General features: G+C 42.4%; 2 protein-coding genes across 10 annotated transcripts in view; one reads left to right on the forward strand and one right to left on the reverse strand.

The window, feature by feature from the left end:
* The window catches only part of RIC8B (RIC8 guanine nucleotide exchange factor B), a 59,199-nt gene that overhangs the window by 20,826 nt on the left and 20,991 nt on the right, over positions 1–17,382 (reverse strand). For 8 of the 9 annotated variants that reach the window (XM_005300796.5, XM_042843610.2, XM_042843613.2 and 5 more), the window contains 2 exons: positions 11,448–11,542; positions 920–1,073 (listed from right to left, as the gene is read on the reverse strand). In XM_005300796.5, the coding sequence (XP_005300853.2) occupies positions 920–1,073; positions 11,448–11,542 (249 nt within the window). The remainder of the gene's footprint in view (positions 1–919; positions 1,074–11,447; positions 11,543–17,382) is intronic. The other variant, XM_042843611.2, reaches the window with a different exon arrangement.
* LOC135980940 (myb/SANT-like DNA-binding domain-containing protein 2) lies at positions 5,569–7,930 on the forward strand. The gene is made up of 2 exons (XM_065581721.1): positions 5,569–6,183; positions 7,305–7,930. The coding sequence occupies exons 1-2, from the start codon at positions 5,634–5,636 to the stop codon at positions 7,817–7,819; spliced, it is 1,065 nt and encodes a 354-aa protein (XP_065437793.1). The 5' UTR covers positions 5,569–5,633; the 3' UTR covers positions 7,820–7,930.

Consider the following 17,382-nt stretch of genomic DNA (forward strand, 5'->3'; position numbering starts at 1 on the left):
ATAATTTCAGATGCTCCATTCAGTAATTCAAAAGGGACTGTTACATAAACTGCAAATGTTCAGACTAAAATTGGCTTTTAAGACAACCTAGTTCCCTTGGAGGTCATAAAAATATTTACAACTGCTTTGTATTTTGAACATTATGTGCAATGCACAATTTAATGGTGAAGTTTCAGCCTTCAATTTTCTTTGTGTTTTGGATTCACTTTACTTCAACACATTTTGTTCAGCAAAGCATTTAGGCTTAATTCAAAAACCAGTGAGCACTGGATCAGAACTTTAAGCATACATTTAAATTATCTGCTGAACTCGGCCCTGGTCAAGTTTTGCTGACCTTGCTTTTCTATACATAGATGGTATTCTCTGCAGTGCTAACAGAAATAAAAAGTTTTGTCAGTAAAATAAGACATCTCAGCCTCAAGAGGCAAAATGTTCCCATCTACTGCCCACACACAGTAGTCACTTTTTATAACCACAACCATGTTTTAAACTCTACTGTGTTCAAAGGATCCAGAATCATCACCACATTAGAAACTGGGTTGGAAATCAGTATGGTTTTCTCATCTGTAAATAAATTCTGTATGATTGAATGGGATATTCTCTTCTTAAGCTTTGCTTTTCCTTGTTATTTTAATATTGGTGTAATGAGAGACATGTTTTACTTTCATATATCACATGCCTCTTGACATTTTTCATAAATTTATGAAGAATTCTACATTAATATAGTTATCACATGAACTTTCAAATTCCAGAATGAAGTCTGACCTGCAAAATTACTGAACTTCACATCCCACCCCTTGACGTTTTAAAGTTCTGGAGTAGGGGAGGAAGGTGTATGGATCTGGAGTTCTGATTCAAGCTCATTTCTACTCTTACTAAGAGGCATTCCTTTTGTGAAGTCCTTCAGTGTCACACGTACCTTGTCTATTCTTTTCTCCATGAAATCCAGCAACACTTGAATGGCATCCATATTCATACCATTATATTTCAAAACTGTTTCTTCTTGGGTTGATGGACTAATGAGAACATCCAAACAAGAAACTGGAATATTGCTTAAAAGGTTGATTGCATTACTGAAAGAAATTTTTATCTAGTTAGTGGGTTAGTAACATATTAAATGCTGTACCCAAATCATAGATAGATAATTTTAACACTGACTGAAAAGTATATGCCATTACCAACACTATTTAAGTGCTTAAAAAAATGGATAGTGTAAGGAACTGAAAATGTAAAGCAGAATACTAACTATGCATAAACAGCTACAGTTTAAGATCCTTCTTAACATTCGTTCTTAATTCTCTATTCTTTGTAATTTCTTACAAGACTACCCATGTTGCATTTCTAAAGGAGGAGAGGCCAATATAGCTGCTTTTCATTACTTCTGGCTGCTTCAGCATCACTGATGTCAGCAGGTACTGTATATGCTTAACTAGAACAACTGTGTTCATTACATTAATTGATGCTGCACCCAGTAGGGGGAACCCACACATTGGTTTTCAGGAGGTCACATAAAATGTCTTTTTCTTGAAATTTACAAGTTTTAGTTTTACAATACTTAAATGTTACAATAATGACTGTATCAGAATATTTTAAAAACAATTATTTCATCTTCCTTGAAGAGGGGGAAAAAAGTCTTAAATGCTGTTCATAGATCAGCACCTTTACTTGACTTCTCACGTACGGGAGATATTTAAGGCTTTTAAAAAAAACAAAAACAAAAACAAAACAAAAACAAAAAAACTGGAGTTCATGTAATGAAGTGCTGGATTTTTTTTAAAAAAGGGACAGTTTTAGAATCCCCAAAACAGTGAAAAGAAGAACAGGAGGACTTGTGGCACCTTAGAGACTAACAAATTTATTAGAGCATAAGCTTTCGTGGACTACAGCCCACTTCTTCGGATGCATATGTGTATATATATCTCCTCAATATATGTTCCATTCTATATGCATCCGAAGAAGTGGGCTGTAGTCCACGAAAGCTTATGCTCTAATAAATTTGTTAGTCTCTAAGGTGCCACAAGTACTCCTGTTCTTCTTTTTGCGGATACAGACTAACACGGCTGCTACTCTGAAACCAAAACAGTGAGGGTCAGACTGCAAAACCCTTACTCATGCTGAGTAGTAACTTACTTCACAAATAGCCCCACTGACTTCAAGCAGACTACTCGTGGTGGAAAGTACTATTCAATACAAGTGAACTGGACCATGTCTTGATTTTTAAAATCATATTTAAGTCAGTTAATGGAGACTAATATTTATTTAATTCAAGATAAACTATACCACAGATTCCTTTTGTTCTGGGAAACCATGTTGGAGTTTTATGTCATGAATTTCTGCTTTATGGTCTGGTTTATTTACCTTTTCAATCAGAGAGCCTTATTCTGCTCTCTCGACAGAACAACAAAAGTTAGATTGCATTTATAAACTTCCCTAATACATTGCTATATAGGTAGGTGCTGAAAGAGAAGCACCCTCTCTATATTTACTGACTGATGACTAACCAGCATTTAGCAAAGATAACAACAGATAAATCTGGAAAACAGTTAAGAAATACTGTAGAACACTTTTAAGGTTGTACATATAGACTCTGAAGTGGCATCTTTGGGTAAGTCTACACTGCAAAAAACAACCATGGCAGTGAGTGTCAGAGTCTGGGTCTACAGACTTGAGCTCAAGGGGTTTGCACTAAGGTGCTAAAGATAGTAGTGCAGATGTTCTCGCCCAGGCTCTGAAGCCTAGGGAAGAGGGGGAGTTTCAGAGCCCAAGCAGGAATGTCTACATGGATATTTTAAGCGCTGTAGCACAAGCCCGAGTCTGTAGGACACTGAGTCTCAGCCCAGGCAAGGATGATTTTTTGCTGTGTAGTTGTGCCCTTATAGTCTTGCTAATCACAAATATCAGTGCTTGAAAAAGTAGTGAATAATCTTAGCCTCAGAGTCCTCAAAACTTTCAGAAGTCTCCCTACTGAAGTTAAACACAAAAAAATCTAGCTAGGCATTATTATTGCCCCCCATCTCTGTAATATCGTGATTCTAGTGAAAAGTCTATTGTCTAAGACTTTCAAACCACCAGATAATATTGTTGTGAATTTGTGTTAGAAATTGTATTTTTGTTTCAAAAACAGTAGATGTAATGACCTATTTTCCCCACAATATTAGCTCCCTCTCTAAAAAAAGATCAACAAATTTCGATAGTCTTTGTATTATTTTACTTTGCTTAAAAGAGAAAGATGCTTTAAAGGAATCTAACAGTATCCAGTTTCTAGCCACTCATACAGCAAGAAACAAAACAGAACTCAATTCAACAAATATTTGGTGGCTTCAGCCTTTTCATAGAAAGTCCCCTTTTTACTGGTTTCTTATTAAACAACTGAGTTCCCAAACACCTACAAAATTAATTTTCTGGATCACTGTGCCTGAGCTATTCTTTTCAATAAATGAAGCCCAGCTTTCTGATCTTTGTCACTTCACTGACAGTTTTATTTGTGGTAGAGGAGTGTATGAAATTCTCCAGCTACCAGGAAGTCAGTGACTATGCACAGATCTGCACAATAGCGTTTGCATTCCTACTCCAGGGGGTAGAAATACTGCGTATATTGCTCTCCCCTTTCTAGCTTCCTAGAGATCATTAATCACTGGGACATGACGTCCACCCACTCAGACTCCCAGCCCCCTCCTGATATGCAAATTCAAAAGCAAAGGACTATTTAGCATGGCTGAATGCCTTGATTAAAACCTTGTTAGTGGGCAAAAATGACACTTGCTCTAATATGTGGTGCTCTAAGCTTCTCATATTCAAGTGTTAAGCAACGATATTACAGAATTGCACTAATAGCAACAATAATATAGGTACTAAGTTAGTTAAGGTATGGTCTATAGAAAAACTTTCACTTATTGGTAAAAAATAAAAAAATCAAATTGTAGTTAGCGCTTATGATGAGGGAGCAAATCAAACCATATTTCAGGGCATGCATCCAACATTTGATGTTAGTATAAAATAAGTTTATTTTGAGCTCAAGGGCTCCTTAACAGACTGTCCAAATCCTGCATTTGGACACTAAAAAACAGCATTTAGAGATGTAAGATTCAAACTTACATGCCGACAGTAGGTACTGATCTAAGCATCCAAATGTGGGATTTACACATCCTTTTAAAAATAACCACTGTTGAAAAGTGGGACTCTCAGTTGAAAGTGTTGTTTATAGTCTGAAAAGTGACTATAAAAATGTTTGTGCCTCAAAGATGCATACAAAATGTGCTCAATTTTCAAGTACAGAGATACTTTTTTGTAACTGCCAGCCCTTCAGCCTCCATCTGAAATCTGGATTCTAAAAGTCAAGCTGTATTCTGTCTGGTTTGTGCCTCATCTCCAGCAATAAAGATTCTACAATTAGAGTCTATAGTAGTTCAGAGTTCTGTTGCTGAAACATAAACCTGAAAATAATCCAGCTCATACTTTTTTTATACCTAAACTGGCTCAGCAGTGCTATCAGAAGTTAAAGAGGAGTAACACACACACAGATCTGGAAAGTAACATTTGTGTTTACTTACAACTACACCCATAGGGGGGGACTAATAGAGTATTCAAGCCCCCAGAGGTTTATAAGGGGAATCCCCCTGGGCTAAAGTCACCCCATTCAAAAATTGCCTTATTACATACGAAGAAGTTATATTAGACAAACATTTGAGTTAGGATATGCCACATTCATGGTTTCTTATGAAGTCTTAATTTTGTCCCCTTGTGTGTCCCAGTCTGTGCACTGAATGAGATGGGGGAAGAAGCATGTAATCATATAAAGACTGTATCATAATGCATATGTACAAGGGGACAGAACTGATGTCCTGCAGGCAGTCTTAAGTGTGGTATTTCCAGACTTTCTAGTGCCTGACTTTGCAACCTAAATAATGTTCTTTTAACAGGTTTTTTGTATGCAATTTCCTAGGTTGTGGAGGTGTTCCCCCCCCCCCCCCAGACAAATGCTTTTATATACACAACTGTTAACAATCACCTCCTCCCCTCATCACACATAATCAGCAAGATTTGGTCAGTACTACAGTACAATTTTCTATCACTTAAGCTACAGGACTAGCTACCTTAACTGGCAACAGAAGAAGGCTGTTATCTCAGAGAGACGGGGATAAGCTACTGCAGCCACATGCTTGGTCTGTCAGATGATATGGGGAACCTAGTCTGGAAGCTGGAGGAGCTCCTGGCATGTTGTGGTGTACCCAGAGGGGAGTATAGGCCACTAAGGCCTGGTCTACACTACGACTTTAATTCGGATTTATCAGCTTTAATTCGAATTAACCCTGTAACCGTCCACACAACGACGCTAGTTAATTCGATGTAAAGGGCCCTTTAAATCGATTTCTGTACTCCACCCCAACGAGCGGAGTAGTGCCAAAATCGATTTTAACAATTCGAATTAGGGTTAGTGTGGCCGCAATTCGATGGTATTGGCCTCCGGGAGCTATCCCACAGTGCATCATTGTGACCGCTCTGGACAGCAATCTGAACTCGGATGCACTGGCCAGGTAGACAGGAAAAGCCCCGCGAACATTTGAATTTCATTTCCTGTTTGCACAGCGTGGAGAGCACAGGTGACCACAGATACCTCATCAGCACAGGTAACCATGCAGGCTGATAATCGAAAAAGAGCACCAGCATGGACCGTGAGGGAGGTACTGGATCTGATCGCTGTATGGGGAGAGGATTCAGTGCTTGCAGAACTTCGTTCTAAAAGACGAAATGCAAAAATTTTTGAAAAAATCTCCAAGGGCATGATGGAGAGAGGCCACAATAGGGACTCAGATCAGTGCCGCGTGAAAGTCAAGGAACTCAGACAAGCCTATCAGAAAACAAAGGAGGCAAACGGTCGCTCCGGGTCAGAGCCGCGGACATGCCGCTACTACGCCGAGCTGCATGCAATTCTAGGGGGGGCTGCCACCACTAACCCACCTGTGTTCGTGGATTCTGGGTCGGGGATAGTCTCGACGCCTGAGGATTCTGCCGATGGGGTAGAGGAGGAGGAGGAGGAGGAGGATGAGCTGGCAGAGAGCACACAGCACTCCATTCTCCCCAACAGCCAGGATCTTTTTATCACCCTGACTGAAGTACCCTCCCAAGCCTCCCAAGCCTCCCAAGCCAGTACCCAAGACTCTGACCCCATGGAAGGCACCTCAGGTGAGTTTACCTTTTAAAATATAAAACTTGTTTTAAAAGCAAACGGTTTTTAATGATTACTTTGCCTGACTTTGCATTCGCGGTCAGTTCAGCTACTGGAAAAGTCTGTAGCTATTGGAAAAGTCTGTTAACGTGTCTGGGGATGGAGCGGAAATCCTCCAGGGACATCTCAATGAAGCTCTCCTGGAGGTACTCCGAAAGCCTTGCCAGAAGGTTTCTGGGCAGTGCATCTTTATTCCCTCCTCCATGGTAGGACACTTGACCACGCCATGCTTGCAGCAAGTAATCTGGTATCATTGCCTGACAAAGCCTGGCAGCGTATGGTCCCGGTGTTTGCTGGCATTCAAGCAACATCCGTTCTTTATCTTCTTGTGTAATCCTCAGGAGAGTGATATCACTCCTGGTAACCTGGTTGAAATACGGGAACTTAATTAAGGGGACAGAGGTGGCCGTTCCAACTGGGCTGTTTGCCTGTGGCGGAAAATAAATCCTTCCCTGCAGTTAGCCAAGCGCAGATGGGAAATTGGCCCTGAGTTTTTCGCGTTTGGCTAGCAGGGATCTTCCCTGTTACCAGCCACGCGGTGGGGGGAGGGGTACTGTGATCATCCCAGAGAATTCATGGCGAGGGGGGGGGGGGCGGCGGTGGGGGGGGGATTAGTTTGGTGCCTGTAGGGATCTTCCCTGATACCAGCCACGCGGTGGGGGGGAGGGGTACCGTGGTTAGTTTGTTTTCTGGTGCTGCTGAATGTTAACAGAAAAACCGCAGCACTCTACTTGCCCAGACAAGCCCCACCACACTCCCCCCCCCCCCCAACTGGCTGAGATTGGCCAGGCTTCTGCAGCACTCTACAAGCTATGCTTGGTATGTGGGAAAGTAGGGCGCAGAAGCTGTAAGAGAATGGCTTACCATGGCCGCATGCAAGCAGAATTCTGTTGCCCAGACCTGTGATCTCTAGCAGCAAAGCCACAGGCACTCAGCATTAAGAGGCAAAATGCGACCTTGCACAGAAATCACATGTGCTATGTAATGTGAACAGTGTTGGTCACCGTGAAAGAGTATAAGCATTGTTCTGCAAAATGTAGCTTTTAAAACAATTCTCTCTTTTTTCCCCTCCCTACAGCAGCTGCAAATTCCTCAAGCCTCCCTCCTCCATCCCGAAGGTTATCACAGATAAGGCGTCGTAAGAAGAAGACGCGAGAAGAGATGTTTTCTGAAATTATGCAATGCAGCAGGAGTGACAGAGCTCATCTGAATGAGTGGAAGGAAACAGTTTCAAAGTATAGGAAAGAAGTCAGTGAACGTGAGGAGAGGAGGGACCAACGTGAGGACATGAGGGACCAACGTGAGGAGAGGAGAGACCAACGTGAGGAGAGGAGAGACGCTCGAGATGAGAGGTGGCGTCAGGAAGACCAGAGGATGAAGGAAGCAACGCTGGGGCTGCTCCAGCGTCTGGTGGAGGTTCAGGAACGGCTGCTGGAAAACAGACTGCCGCTTCAGCCCCTGTTCCACCCTCCCCCCTCCCCATGTTCCGTATCCTCCTCACCCAGACGTGTAAGAACGCGGGGGGGGAGGCTCCGTACACCTTCCCATTCCACCCCAGTAGACAGCCCAAGCAAAAGGCTGTCATTTTTTTAACCTTTTCTTTGTGGCTTTTTCCTTCCCAGTAATCCTCCTCCCAAATACCACCCGGGTTCCCTCCCTCTTTTTCTAATCTATTAATAAAGAATAAATGATTTTTAAATGATAGTGACTTTATTTGGTTTGAAAGAAAGCTGGGGGAAGGGGGAGGGTGGGTTCCTTACAGAAAATCAGTCAATAAAGGGGGCGGGTTTTCATGAAGAGAAACAAACAGATATTTCACACTGTAGCCTGGCCAGCCATGAAACTGGTTTTTAAAGCTTCTCTGATGCACACCGCTTCATGGTGTGCTCTTCTAATCGCCCTGGTGTCTGGCTGCGCGTAATCAGCAGCCAGGCGATTTGCCTCAGCCTCCCACCCTGCCATAAAGGTCTCCCCCTTACTTTCACAGAGATTGTGGAGCACACAGCAAGCAGAAATAACAATGGGGAGATTTCTTTGGCTGAGGTCAGAGCGAGTCAATAATGATCTCCAGCGGCCTTTTAAACGGCCAAATGCACATTCTACCACCATTCTGCACTTGCTTAGCCTGTAGTTAAACAGCTCCTGACTCCTGTCCAGGCTGCCTGTGTATGGCTTCATGAGCCATGGCATTAAGGGGTAGGCTGGGTCCCCAAGAATAACTATGGGCATTTCAACATCCCCAACGGTTATTTTCTGGTCCGGAAAGTAAGTCCCTTGCTGCAGCCCTTTAAACAGAGTTGTGTTCCTGAAGACGCGAGCGTCATGAACCCTTCCCGCCCAGCCCGCATTGATGTTGGTGAAACGTCCCTTGTGATCCACAAGTGCTTGCAGCACCATTGAAAAGTACCCCTTGCGGTTTATGTACTCGGTGGCTTGGTGCTCCGGTGCCAAGATAGGGATATGGGTTCCGTCTATCGCCCCACCACAGTTAGGGAATCCCATTGCAGCAAAGCCATCCACTATGGCCTGCACATTTCCCAGAGTCACAAACTTTCGTAGCAGCACCTGAGTGATTGCTTTGGCTACTTGCATCACAGCAGCCCCCACAGTAGATTTTCCCACTCCAAATTGATTCCCGACTGACCGGTAGCTGTCTGGCGTTGCAAGCTTCCACAGGGCTATCGCCACGCGCTTCTCAACTGTGAGGGCTGCTCTCATCTTGGTATTCTGGCGTTTCAAGGCAGGGGACAGCAAGTCACAAAGTTCCATGAAAGTGCCCTTACGCATGCGAAAGTTCCGCAGCCACTGGGAATCGTCCCAGACCTGCAACACTATGCGGTCCCACCAGTCTGTGCTTGTTTCCCTTGCCCAGAATCGGCGTTCCATGTTTAGAATCTGCCCCATTAACAACATGATCTCCAAAGCACCGGGGCCTGTGGTTTCACTGAATTCTGTATCCGTGTCCGTGTCCATGTCCTCATCATGCTTGTCGCTGCGCTGCCGCTGCCGCTGCCTCCTCTCCTCGTTTTTCTGGTCCTGGCTCAGCATAAACTCCACGAGAACGCGCGAGGTGTTTACAATATTCATGAGTGCTGTCTTGACCTCAGCGGGCTCCATGCTTGCCGTGGTATGGAGTCTGCAGTGTTCACCCACCCAGGAAAAAAGGCGCGAAAATGGTTGTCTGCCGTCCGTTGCTTTCATGCAGGGAGGGAGGGAGGGAGGGAGGGAGGAAGTGAGGCTGTACCCAGAACCACCTGCGACGATGTTTTTTGTCCCATCAGGCACTGGGATCTTAACCCACAATCCCAATGGGCGCGGGAGACTGCGGGAACTATGGGATAGCTATGGAATTGCTACCCACAGTGCAACGGTGCAGAAATCGATGCTAGCCCCAGTACTTGGACGCACACCACCGAATTAATGTGCTAGTGTGGCCGCATTCATTTCGACTTTATACAACCTGTTTCTCAAATCCGAATTATCTAAATTCGGATTAATCCCGTAGTGTAGACATACCCTAAGCCATGTGCCAGGTCCACCAGTAGCGAGCCTGCTAACTGACAAAGGCAGATGTGACTAAATCTCTCTAATACTCTGCTCACTCCATGGCTGCTTGTCTATTTCAGATTCAATTTCACGTCAGTTTGGATCTACAAAGCACTTAGCAGGCTGGGACCAAAGTACGTTATGCGGTAGCTATCCATTTACAACAAAGCAAGACAGCAACAGTCCAAGATAGCTATGCTTTACGGGGGTGCTACGGGTAGATTGGCCAGAGACTCCTGGGTGTAGGAAGCAGAGCATTTTCAAAAATGGGCTTGCCCCTGCTGTGGAATAATTTACCAGAAGAGATCAGACAGAACCTGCCCCTACCAATGCACTGGTCTAAATGCAAAGACCCATCTCTTTAATAATGCCTTCCTCCAGTAGTAGTAGCTCCCAACAATCCACTAATTTCCTCCTCTCCCACCCCCACACACTTCAGGTGAAGACAAGAGCAAAAAATGAAAACAAGGGAGAGGGAGAATACTGCCCTTTAGGGCACGCACACACAGCACTATCTTTAATTACATGGTACTTAGGCCTTATTGCAGATATGCCTTAAATAGTCCCAGACTAATCTGCACCAATTGAGCGCAGCTCTGATGCAAGATGTAGATTCCCAGCAAGTAACTCCACTAACCCTGTAGCTTTTGATAAGTTTCAGTCAAATTTACTGACAGCAGTAAGGGGGTGAAACCTATAGCATTCTTCTGAGAACTGTTGGCTCAAAGCAACATCCTCAGAAGATTTTGTAGCTAAAACTATAGCCTTTCCAAGTTGAAATAGGCAACACTAGTGTCTGTCATTAGACAACTTGGGCGCAGTGTTTGTATCTACTAGGCTCATGTGTGTCTTTTTCTCAATGTAACAGACATCCAGACTAAAATAAAAAATAAATATCCCAAATAAAAAACTATAAATTCTAAGTGCACAAGAGTGGGACCCTTATCAAAATAAATTTGATTTTTGTGTGTGCTTAAGCTGCAAATAGTTCAAGAGAATTTGGTGAAAGAAAAGAAAACCACCACTTTATAGAACAAATTCCTTACAAGATCAGAAGCAACATTCGAGGAAGCTGCAGATTCCCCAAATAGCACAGGAAGATGACCTGATAACTAAGGCAGCTTAATGACATTTATACATAAATAATAAGTAGGACAGTGGGAAGGCAATTTAGAATTTTAACTATTCCAAACCCAGTCATATGCAGGAGCACAGATCCAACAGCATGAATTTATTGCAACTGATTCACCTTTTGGCAAATTAGAAATTATACATGTAAATGACACTTGCACCGCTAGTATGCCAGTATAGAAATGCTGGGCTAATGGTGACTTAAAACACCAACTGAACAGTTCCAGATTAGTGCATTGAAGTTGCAGAAATTATACACAATATTTCTCTACTGATATTTATCTGAGACAATTACAGTTAAAGATAACTTCAAGGAGTGCTGCAGCTAGAATTCCTGTAAATTATTTTATCCCCAATATTTGCACAAGTACAGTTTTACATTTCAGTGTATTCTCTCAACAGCCTTAATAAGGGTTATGCAGTTCAGGGATTACTTTTTATCTATTTTTTGGACAGTGGACATTATTTTGATCTGCTAATATCTAAAGAAAAATATTTAGTGCTCCAACTAAAAAAATATATTGGTTCTGTTAATTCTACCAACCTGTGCAATTCTTCAGTTTTGTCTTCAGTAGGGCCCACGGTTAATAAGCAGTGGCGAAGGATGGCAGCCATATAACGAAATTGATGAGATTCATTCTATATAAATATAAATTATGAAGATATTTTTCATTTTGACGATTGCAAATGAGGGTTTCAGGTCACTAGAATAATAAAAATTAAAGATGGAAAACACCCATTAGATCATATAATCTATTTCCTATCAATAAAGGATTGCTCTTTCAGAGTTCATTTGAATGCTTGGTGCAGTCTAGTTTTAAGTTACTCTTGATCCATTATTGCCTCTGGGAGATTATTTGGGCTAGATTCACAAACTTTATGCACCTTTATGCACTGGGATTCACGAAGCTTGAGTTAGGCACCTAGCCTCCCTATAGAATGAATGGGGACAGACAGATGCCTCAGAATGGGATTCACAAAAGCCACTACACGGGGAGGCTTTCCACTTAAGTTATCCAATGGGAGATACCAAGGCAAGGGATTTGTCCTAAGCCCTTGCCCCATTTAAGGAGGTTGGCTCTAAGTCCAGGTTGCAGGGAGGTTCCTCCCTTTGCAGGGCTGGCAGTTATAAAAAAGTCACTCTACTCTTAGCATAGGAATGTATGCCATTTTTGCAAGAAACTGGGGGGAGGAGGAGAATCTCCCTCAACAGTCAGGGTACTCAGTTGGGATGTGGGAGACTGGTGACTCTAATCCCCCCCTTCTCCTGAGGGGGAGATATTCTGAGGTGGGGCTCTCTCAGGCTAGGTCTACACTACCCGCCTGAATCGGCGGGTAGAAATCGACCTCTCGGGGATCGATTTATCGCGTCCCGTTGGGACGCAACAATCGATCCCCCGAATCGACGCTCTTATTCCACCAGCGGAGGTGGGAGTAAGTGCCGTCGACGGGAAGCCGCAGAGGTTGATTTTGCTGCCGTCCCTACAGCGGGGTAAGTCGGCTGCGATACGTCGAATTCAGCTACGCTATTTGCGTAGCTGAATTTGCGTATTTTAAATCGACCCCCCCGGTAGTGAAGACCTGCCCTCAGTCTCTGGTGTTGAAGCTGTTGTATTGTGGATAAATAATGAAAGCGTCATTGGGCTGGAGAGAGAACAAGCACTAGAATGACTTTGTAGTATAGTGGTTCGAGAACTCATTTGGACAGTGGGAGATCCAGGATCCTATGACTAATTATTTATATACAGTGGAACAGTTTCAGCAGGAGAGAGAGAATAAGGGACCCCACATCAGACTATCCCATTGCCCAGTGGTTAGGGCACTCACCTGAGAAGTGGCAGATCCCTGTTCAAATCCCTTTTCCTCCTCAGGTGGAGGGGGAACTTGAGCCCGGGGACTCCTACATTTAGACCACCGGGCTAAAAGTTAGGATGAAGGTCCTCCTCCTCCAGCTGTTTTGTGTAAACTCATCTAGAGGGGGCAATCTGAGAGGTGAGCTCTGAACACGCATAGTGGATCAGGCCCCACAGGCAAGTTAGACAAAGGAATGCATGCAGGGCCCAAATTGCACTAGGGTTGGGGGGAGTGGGATAGCTCAGTGGTTTGAGCACTGGCCTGCTAAACCCAGGGTTGAGAGTTCAATCCTTGAGGGGGCCACTTAGGGATCTGGGGCAAAATCAGTACTTGGTCCTGCTAGTGAAGGCAGGGGGCTGGACTCAATGACCTTTCAGAGTCCCTTCCAGTTCCATGAGATAAATAAATATATGGAGATATACCTATGTCTGGATGCCCAGCATGGGGCTACACTGAGCATGCTCAAACACAAAAAACATAGGCATAAGGAATATTTATAGTAAAAATGTAGGAACAGAGGAACTTTAGGTGCCTACATGGTTTGGCAGCAGCAGAGTAGGGGTTTTGTAAATCTCACTGGAGCTTGATTCTACAATTTAGGTGCCTAAAGTGTTAGTTAGGCACACAAGTCCTTTTGTGCATCTAGCCCTTCCAGTCCAATAGATTTCATAATTAGGAAATTTATCTTGATATTCAGACTAAGTTATCCTTTGCTCAATTTCAACTCCAATTTATACCTCAACTATCTTCTCCCTTTCCCTGCCATTTACCACCAAATTTTGGTATGTGTTATATTACCCTTAGCCCGCCTCATTCCGTGAAGTGTCACTTCTCTGTAAGCTATCTAGAATGTCACTGCCATTTTTTACACTCCTGTATCTCACTGCAGGTTTGGGGGGGGGGGGAGGGGAAGAGGGAAATCTCATTCTGGGGGCACTAGATCTATTCCCCCTGGAAGCCCACATAGCTGGAAAGGGAGGCAAAGCTAAAACTCCCAGAAGAGGAGCCAGCCCTTGGTGTCAGAGGATTTGTCCCTTGTTGTAATCTGGGACAGTGGCAGCAACATTCCTTCATGACTCCTGGGCAGAAGTGTCACTAACTCGGCTTTTGAAAGTTTGGACTACATACATTCCTCAGTTTAACTGGGACAAAGCAGCCAAACTCCTCCCACCCCTATTCCCCTTCCCTCGGTCTTTTTAAACATCTTAATCTGCTATCCTCCATATTCCTCCTTACTCTCTTCCTTTCTCCTTCAGTCCTTTTCCTCTCCCTTATTTAACTTGTCTACTTTTTCCATTCCAACTCACCTTATCTTTGCCCTATTTTATTTAAAAATGACCTCCTCCACTTGTCCCTCCCCAAAAAGCCCTAAACAGCAGCAAGAAAATACATAATTAAAGTGTGCCAATAACCACCACAATCATTTAGTTGTATGTGTTACCCCTGTACCCTTACCTATGTCTATTTTCTTTTTGACTGTTAGTTCCTGTTGTCAGTGAATGTCTCTTAAGTGTTTGTACAGCACCTAACACAATGGGATCCGATTCTGATTGGGCCCTGGGGTGCTACTGTAATATAAAATGTTGGACCACCACCACCTCCTTCAAGTTGATACTCAATATCAATTCTATTTTGGCATTGCTACTTTGAAATTCTCTCCTGCCACTGAATACTGGTGTTTCAGATAGGGGTTTTTCCAGGTTGAATCTCATTTTGTGCTCATAGGAATAAACTCTTTAGATCCCTTTATATTTTTCCATCCTGCCTGATGTTTGCAACATCTCCTAATTCTGCATCTCCAGCACACTCAGTGTATTGTTTATCTCTTCTTCCAGATCATTAAAAGGGATGTTAAACAACACTTTGCCTAACAAGGATCCTTTTGGGAATGGTTTAGAACTAGAGAGAATAGTTTTTACTGAAGTGCTATTTGACTTTGGAAACCTTTAGCAAGTAAGTTACCATAAAAGCTTTATCTCAAAACACAAAATAAAATTTCTAAGCCTAGAAGAGATCCAACACTCGTGTGATATAAAATAGAGTGACCCTATGCAACAGTACTTCCCTTTCCTCATTAGGCTCCCTCTGCATAAGCTGTTTCTTCAGTTCAGACTGGCTTGTTTGGCTCGTCCAGGGGCAAAGTTCTGAGATGAAACCTCCACTTTTCTAAAGATATTCCCCCAACTGAATCAGTAGGAAATGCCATTGCTGAGACTGCCAATTCCCACTCACACAAAACTCCATCGTTTTTGAGGTTTCAGTGCAAGAAAGCATTGGGAAAGATGCAGTCTCAACCTTCTTGACAAGTCCACAGTATCTGTACTCAGACCCTTCCTTTCAGGTGTTAGAAAATGAAGACAAAATAACCAAGAGTTGGCAAGACAGCTAACTGCTGCTTCTTCCCTATAGTTCAGCCAGACCATGGTTTCACTTGATATTGCAACAGACTTCTCAATGTCCTGTAGACTATCAATTGGGCTCCTGTTGGAAAATTCAAGCAACGAACAGTTTCTAAGAGCTTAGTTCAGTGGACTAGATCAGAGCTAAGACTACTTTTCATGCGATAAGTCCCTAATTACAGACTGCCTAGCTAAAAAGATACAGAAACAGACATTAGTGCACTGTGACTGCTAAGAGATACCATATTAAACTTCAATCTTTATGTTCTAAAGGAAGAAAACAGTGAAGGGCTACTCCCTTTTCAAAAAACATGGGAAGCCCAACTTGCTGCCTATTATTTTTTTTTTATTAATGATTACACTATTATTTTAGGCTATTTTGAAAACCAACAAACATTGGATGGGGAAAAATGCTTAAGGCTACAAATTGATCTTATCGGGGCAAATTATAGCTCCAGTGAATTCTGCTCTATATTTTAAGATGGGCAAGACCCAGGAGTACGTGGTCTATCCCGTCTTGAAAATATATTGAAAGATCTGGTGATCAAAATTAGAATAGACATCCCCATTTTGTGACAGCTGCAGTTCCCTCCAAGTCAACCAGTTCCAGTATGATCAGGTCTTAGATGACACCTCACATTAAGCCTGAATGTTTTAGATATTTTTAAGCAAGGAGCCCAGGGCCATGAGAGGTAGTTGCTTTATGTGCAGTAAGCAAAGCATGTTACATAGCCACACTTCCCTCTGCAGTCCCTTGGTCAGGAGACAGAACCTTCATCTAATGCTACTGGAAACCCTGAGATGGAAAAGTAGAATTTATCAGCATCAAGACTTGGGTTTCAGAAGAAGGAGTTGCTACCCATGAAGTAAAAACATAACATGGCTTGAGTCTACAGTTTAAAACTTTTGATTTTCTGACCAGGTAATTCTGTCTGAGGGAAATAAAGTCATTTCTTTTCACCCAACTTTTTTCAATCCATACATTTATATACACACACACACTTACTTAGGAGGTCATATTTTCCACCACTGAGCACACACATTTAATGCTATTGTTTGTCTAGGCAAAGGTAAGGCATCTTCTCCAGTCAAGATAGAGACCTTCTGTTTAAGTATTGAGGTTAAGTCAAAAGCAAAAGCAAGATAGAAGTCCCTTGCTTTCTTCTGGCTTATCCAGCAGTATGAAGACTACACTATCTACTGTGACATTTAAACCTAAACTTTTCTATTTTGGGATTTAAATTTTTCTTCAGGGCCTCAATTTTGGGAAATTTTTAACTGAATTGTTAATTTCAAAACTCTTCAAGTCCCACATTCCCGGGTGAGTAATTAAATCCAAGCTCTCATGTTCTTAGGATCGTTAACCTTTCTGCAGATTAGTCTAACACACTGATCTTACACAAAAGAATCTCTGCTTATAAATAAGACATTTGTTTAGAGGTTTAACTATACTGGCAAAATTACTATAGTGTAAATACCTTTTCTTTAGACTTAGCAGTTGTAATCATATTTACAGTGCTTGATTCTAAAGAGCTTACAATATAATTTTAGGCTGTGATACGAGTGGGGTCAACAACAAAAAAGAGGGGAGGACAAGGAAGGCTGATGTGTCATATTCCAGGTGCCGTATGCTCTCTCAAGGCAACTGGTTTGATATTCATCAAAAGAAAAGGTAAATCCTATTTAAAAATTACACCAACAAGGTGCATGTATTGCTTCTCATCATCATTTAACATCCTTAGGAAAAAAAGCACACCTCTTTCCCCTCAAACAAACAGAATTACTTGTTCTTAAAAAAAGGTGCTCTGTTTGTAATTGTGCCCAAAGAAAAACAATCAAGTCATTGTTCCACAGCCCTAACAATTGCTGGCTATAATCCAGAGAGATGTTCATCTGAACACACATTTAAAGAAAAAAAAGTTATCCTAACCAACAATATGTATTTTAATGTGCTTAACTAGTGCTTATTTCCCTTTGGAAACCTCAAGCTCTCATCCAGCCTCATTCTCATTAGACATTCAACTGCATATTTGAGTTTATATTTAAAAACTTAAAAAAAATAAAATTGTATTATACCAACCATCCAACCCCGACTGTATAGCTACTTTCCTCTGAGGACCTCAAAGCTTTTTCTTAACATTAAGGATTCATCACCTTTTTGAGGCCCTAGTTCAGACGGGTACTTAAGCATATGAACTTTTAAGTACTGTCCTAAACAAGGGAATG

The sequence above is a fragment of the Chrysemys picta genome, chromosome 1 (genome assembly GCF_011386835.1).
Source record: "Chrysemys picta bellii isolate R12L10 chromosome 1, ASM1138683v2, whole genome shotgun sequence".
NCBI classification, from domain to species: Eukaryota; Metazoa; Chordata; order Testudines; family Emydidae; genus Chrysemys; species Chrysemys picta.

What these genes read in the sequence shown, in the direction of transcription:
- LOC135980940 (XM_065581721.1), top strand. Translation starts at nt 5,634, where the DNA reads ATGCAGGCTGATAATCGAAAAAGAGCACCAGCATGGACCGTGAGGGAG. An exon ending in CCCCATGGAAGGCACCTCAG is followed by an intron (nt 6,184 to 7,304) that starts GTGAGTTTACCT and finishes CCCTCCCTACAG; the next exon opens with CAGCTGCAAATTCCTCAAGC.